Genomic DNA, 6,156 nt, shown 5'->3' with positions numbered 1-6,156 from the left:
TATTCGCGAATAAGTATTTTTACCAAACAAACGCGTTTTTTTTTTCAAATTTTTTGAAAAAATACGAATTCGACCGTTTAATTCGTCTTTTAAAAATTGGTGAATAATTCGTGAATTTACTAACATAAATTAAGACAAGCCCCGATTTATAATAGAGAATTTATTAATCCCACAGATTAGACCTCAGCGGTATGAAGTATGAACTATGAACTGAAATTGAAATACCTAATTTAACTTTTAAAAACACTCCCTACCCTAGCTAGCTAGTCGCAAAATGGTGGTCCTATGTAAAGAGCATTAATAATTTAGAATCATTGTTGAGGCTTCAAATTAACCTTCACCAGCAGATGGCAAAACCCAAATAGGAGGGGAAGAGGGAGAGTAGGACGCAACTTGGTCGAGATAATGAACCTCCCAGTCTTTCAAGGTGCAGTAGCCTGTGTCGCGGCCGGCTCCGCGGCCTCCCAGGAGCCGGCCTCCCAGTGAGATGGCGTACCAGCGGCTCAACTCGTCGCCGTCGGTAAAGTAAATGCAGTCCCCCTTGCACCATCGAAGGTCGGCAGCCGAGACGGAGACGGAGGTGTTCATCCCTAGAAACAGAGCGCCGTCTCCTAAGCTCTCTATCATCTCCCACGCGCTGCTGGACGGGTCGAGCCTGAAGACGTGGAAGCCGAACGTCAGGTGCTGCGGCAGCGGCTTATCGGGTCTGGTCTTCTTCGAAGCCCGCCGCTTTCGTAACACCTGCAGGAGCGAGCCTTGGTGTTCGACTAGATACGTAGAATCTCCCCAAATCAGATCGTCGTAAGGGAACCCGAAGGCGATCACCTCCGCTGAGGGCTCTTCGGCGCTTCCGACGGGAGGGACGCTGCATCTCATGACCGTGCCGTGGAGATTGATCACGTAGAACTGCCCCTTGTAGTACACGGCGTCCTCGAACGGGCCCAACTTGTTCGCGAACTGCTTCCAGTCCCAGCTCAAGATAGTCCACGCAGCGTCGCCGGGCCTTGCGTAGGCGAGCTTGTTATCCGACCATCCGTATATGGCGAGCGCCACGCAGTCCGAGTCCTTCTTCGCGGGGCTGCAGGATAGGACCACCTTTGTTATAAAACTCTGATACCTCTCCCGCACCGCGCGCTGCTGATCAGTTTCTCCTTCCTCCTCCTCCTCCTCTTTTTCTTCATCATCATCTTCATCATCATCATAATCTTCGTCGTCTTCATCGTAATCGTCATCATAATTGTCGTCTCCGTAATCGTCTTCTTGTCCACTATCATATAGATCTTCTTCACCGTCTGATCCGTTCGGTCCTAACATTCCTCCCGCTGTCTGGTTTTGTGCTATCAGTTCTTCTGGAAACGTGTAATCTTCGGGCGGCAGTAAAAGCGTGGACTGCGAAGGGAGAGGGATCCGGATTCTCGATATCGGATTGAGAATGTGCATCTCCTCGCCCTCGAGGGCCTCTCCGAGTGTCACGAGCCAGCCGTCCGCGGATCCTACGCACCGTCGGCGGCAGGCCTCCGGGAGGGGCAGCTCGTGGATCTTGTCCTCCGACAAGCTGTAGAAGCTGCGGGTGTGCCCGGCCGATCCGGGGTAGTCCTCCTCGGTGAGGAGCAGCCGCGGCATCTGATGCTTGAGAGGCAGCAGGTCGTCCGCGGCGGCAGCGCGCCACGCCTTGCAGACGGAGGTGAAGTTGGTCAAATCGGTGTCGGGATTGATTCGCCAGAGAATTTTGGCCAATATCCCGACCGGAAGTTCGGCCCATGGTCCCGGAGACGGCGGTGCAGTGGTCGCGGCATCCACATCACCTGCGGGGCAGGGGCAGGGGCAGGGGCGGCGCATCTTCTCCATCTCCTTTCAATTAAGGCGGAAATTCATCGCATGCTATTGCTGCGGCATCCATCTCTCTTTATCTTATATTATTATATATTATATATAAATAAATATTGTAGAATTGAACTAGGATATATACAAACAAGAATGTGATAAGATACGGTGAAAGCGTAGATCTCTATATATGTTATTAACGGGTTGGATTCGCATCACAATCACATAACATCGTAGAATATGTAACTGGGTTCGAATCTGACTCGTAAGATTGAGCATTGTGTTTATGATGAGTGGAGTAAAATCAGATCCTAATTCAGAGTTAAATCTCTATTTTATGATTTTTTTTCTCTCTCTCTCTCTCTACATTATATAAATTCGATTAGCTTAAGAGTTATTTGGAATCAAGTTTAGATTTTATAAACATAAATATTTTAATAAACACGAAGTAGATTAGGATTGACGATGTAGAGATTTTTTTCCAATAAATAAGGAATATTTTCCTTTTAAGGGGTGTAGGAAAAATATTTTACAGTATATATTTTTTGATTGGTAGAAATTTAGATAAACATAAATATTTTTCTTTTCCGAAGATAAAATACAATATATTTATATTTTTTCCTGCAAAAATATACATCTATCAATAACTACTTTAATAGATATGTCAATTCATAACAATTTGTGAATCATATTTATCTAAAAATTTCAATTTCTAAAAGTCAATTTATCAGTTATATTTTTATTCAAAAATATCTAATATATTAGTTAAAATTCAACTAGTTGCCACTAATAATCTTATAATTCTATTTATATATATAAATGAATATATTTTTCTAATTTTTTAATTCTATCAAATTTTTAAAACTCATGGGTATTTTAAACAAAAAACTAAAATCGGAAAACGGCGACTATAGTATCGGAGCGTACTGTAGGTAGTATAGGAAACTATATGTATAAAATTTTATTCCTAAAAACTTCATATATTCTAGATCATATTTAATGGTGTAGATCGTTAATTTAAACACTTTAAGATCAAAAACAAGACTATAGTACCGGAGCTTCAGTACTATATATATATATATATATATATATAGAACTAGGCTAATATACTATTAATAGCACTAAGTTATTGGTGCTAGCAAGTTTTTGGCCATTGAATTAGGAGATGTAGGGTTAGGATGATGTGGGCCCCCTAGGGTTGAGTGGGTGGTTGGTTGAATAGTATGATTTAACGGGCGAAAATGATCAAAAGGGTAGATCTAAGGGTAAAAAACTTGGTAGCACCAAGTACTTCGTGCTATTAATAGCATAGTAGCCGGACTCTATATATATATATATATAGGCTGGTATACTATCGGTAGCACAGAGGCCTCCGTGCTACCGAGTTGTTTTCAATGATGCGGCTTCCAAATCAATGATCGGCTCCGTTATATTTGATCTACACTATTGAAAGTATTTGGAAATTAAATTTCATAATTTTTCGGCATCATTTACCTATCAAATAAGTAGTTTAAAAATAAACGGCTGAAAATAAAAATTTCATAAAAAATGATGATAAAAGACTTGAATTTAAGATCAGAGGTACTGATCTTACTCTAAATAGTAAAAATAATTTTCTATAAAAATTTCATCAGATTTGGATTGCTTTACACCCTTAAATTTACAAACACATTAAATCTACCATTAAAATTGTCAATTTTGAGATCTTTTGATCACTAGCCAAATGATGTCGAAAAATTATGAAATTCAGTTTCCAAATACTTCTAATAGTGTAGATCAGGTCTAACAGATATTTTTATTTTCAATCGTTGGATGAAATTCAGTGGTAAAAAGTTAAGATTTATATTTGAGAATAAATTGTTGGGTTCCAAATACAGCCATAATAGTTTTGTTTTGCCACGTGATACATAGATCTCTAAAAGCAATTTTCGAATTGAGGTTGTATGTTGAAATCGGACAGCTGAGTGAAAAGTTATGGTCATTTAAACATATTTTTTATGTCGATTGCAAAATTACGAATTCAACGGATTTTAGCTCAGTCTAGTTGAGCTGAGGTTTTTCGAAAGCTTTAACGCTAAATTGGCTGCATCACTTGACTACTCACCCTTCCTTTAAAGTGAAATATAAGAATTTCTCGCTTTTAATAATAATTGCACTATTTTTTTATATAAACAAAATATAAAAAGATTTGCTAATATACCTTCCAATTGTAGGCAACCTAATAAAAATGTATGACACTCTAATAATCTCATATCGGATAATTATGACTAAATGTAAGGCTATTTAAGTTTGATTAGGCTATACATAATAATTCGGCTTAAGTATATTGGGCAGGTGGTTTGGGCCCAACGAGTTATTATTGCCGACTAGCCAGGTCGTTGTATTTGATATCAGAGTCAGTTCACTATCCTAGTAGTGTTTTGCCCTCAACTATTCTATTTTGAATTCTGTAAAAATAAAATTCTCGTATTGTAATATTTTTTCTAGAGCCAAAAGTCAGCTACTTTATTCTTGTAGATAAATATACAAGAATAAAATATTAAATAAATGAACGATTTTTTTCTTACGCATTTTGTTTGGTCCGTGCGTCCCGAGTGTGCCGGCAAAGCTTATAAATAAGAACAAAAAGTATAATTTTGCTGCTTTACAGCGACACAGGCCAGTAACTCTTTTTTTCTTTTTTTTTCTTAAAAACGGGGAATCGATTAGAGTTAGATTTAAATCAAAAAAAAAAACAATCAGAGTCGATTGGGGGCAGGAAGAAATAAAATATAGATTCAAGTGAAAAGCCTTGGCCCATATCAGCGTTTCTGTAAAAATTCGATACTGCTATAATTCGGCTAAAATTCGTCTTATAATTATTAAATTCGTTGAAAAATATGGCTAAAAAACAGATTCGTCAATTATTCAGATACGTGATTTATACGGATATTATATGTTCACCAATTAAAAATTCGGGATCAAAATTCGACTATTAAATTAAATTTGTTTTCGTTCAAAATTTATGCTATTAGTATAACTATTTATATTTTTTAATAATATAAGAATAAAGAGCTACAAAATTAAGCTAATTAAGTAAAAAAAAAAAAAACTATATTATGCCTTAAAATAAATAAATAAATAAGCAAATAATTTTTTTGATCGAGTGATTTTTTTTTTTTTTGGTCCGAAATGTTTTTTCTTTTTTCTATTTTGGTTGGAAAGGGTTTTTTTTTTTCTTTTTTTTTTTCCGTTTTGGGCGAGCCGCAAGGCCTGCGAGCACGGGCGGGGTGCGAGCGCGAACGCGGGCGCAAGCGGCGAGCCGAATTTTTGACGAAATTCGACGGCATCGCGAATTATTCGCGAATAAGTATTTTTACCAAACAAACGCGTTTTTTTTTTCAAATTTTTTGAAAAAATACGAATTCGACCGTTTAATTCGTCTTTTAAAAATTGGTGAATAATTCGTGAATTTACTAACATAAATTAAGACAAGCCCCGATTTATAATAGAGAATTTATTAATCCCACAGATTAGACCTCAGCGGTATGAAGTATGAACTATGAACTGAAATTGAAATACCTAATTTAACTTTTAAAAACACTCCCTACCCTAGCTAGCTAGTCGCAAAATGGTGGTCCTATGTAAAGAGCATTAATAATTTAGAATCATTGTTGAGGCTTCAAATTAACCTTCACCAGCAGATGGCAAAACCCAAATAGGAGGGGAAGAGGGAGAGTAGGACGCAACTTGGTCGAGATAATGAACCTCCCAGTCTTTCAAGGTGCAGTAGCCTGTGTCGCGGCCGGCTCCGCGGCCTCCCAGGAGCCGGCCTCCCAGTGAGATGGCGTACCAGCGGCTCAACTCGTCGCCGTCGGTAAAGTAAATGCAGTCCCCCTTGCACCATCGAAGGTCGGCAGCCGAGACGGAGACGGAGGTGTTCATCCCTAGAAACAGAGCGCCGTCTCCTAAGCTCTCTATCATCTCCCACGCGCTGCTGGACGGGTCGAGCCTGAAGACGTGGAAGCCGAACGTCAGGTGCTGCGGCAGCGGCTTATCGGGTCTGGTCTTCTTCGAAGCCCGCCGCTTTCGTAACACCTGCAGGAGCGAGCCTTGGTGTTCGACTAGATACGTAGAATCTCCCCAAATCAGATCGTCGTAAGGGAACCCGAAGGCGATCACCTCCGCTGAGGGCTCTTCGGCGCTTCCGACGGGAGGGACGCTGCATCTCATGACCGTGCCGTGGAGATTGATCACGTAGAACTGCCCCTTGTAGTACACGGCGTCCTCGAACGGGCCCAACTTGTTCGCGAACTGCTTCCAGTCCCAGCTCAAGATAGTCCACGCAGCGTC

At 40.0% G+C, this 6,156-nt stretch overlaps 2 protein-coding genes across 2 annotated transcripts; both read right to left on the bottom strand.

Moving 5' to 3' along the window:
* Positions 1-304: 304 nt before the first annotated feature.
* LOC109705355 lies at positions 305-1,915 on the bottom strand. Its single transcript, XM_020226091.1, has one exon. It carries the CDS (start codon positions 1,846-1,848, stop codon positions 331-333), a length of 1,518 nt encoding a protein of 505 aa, XP_020081680.1. The 5' UTR covers positions 1,849-1,915; the 3' UTR covers positions 305-330.
* A 3,549-nt stretch (positions 1,916-5,464) lies between these two features.
* On the bottom strand, positions 5,465-6,127 carry LOC109705356 (F-box protein At2g17690-like). Its single transcript, XM_020226092.1, has one exon. The coding sequence runs from the start codon at positions 6,034-6,036 to the stop codon at positions 5,491-5,493; it is 546 nt and encodes a 181-aa protein (XP_020081681.1). The 5' UTR covers positions 6,037-6,127; the 3' UTR covers positions 5,465-5,490.
* Positions 6,128-6,156: the final 29 nt, after the last annotated feature.

The sequence above is a fragment of the Ananas comosus genome, unplaced genomic scaffold (assembly GCF_001540865.1).
Source record: "Ananas comosus cultivar F153 unplaced genomic scaffold, ASM154086v1, whole genome shotgun sequence".
Taxonomy (NCBI): Eukaryota; Viridiplantae; Streptophyta; class Magnoliopsida; order Poales; family Bromeliaceae; genus Ananas; species Ananas comosus.
This window is presented reverse-complemented; position numbering and strand designations above follow the sequence as displayed.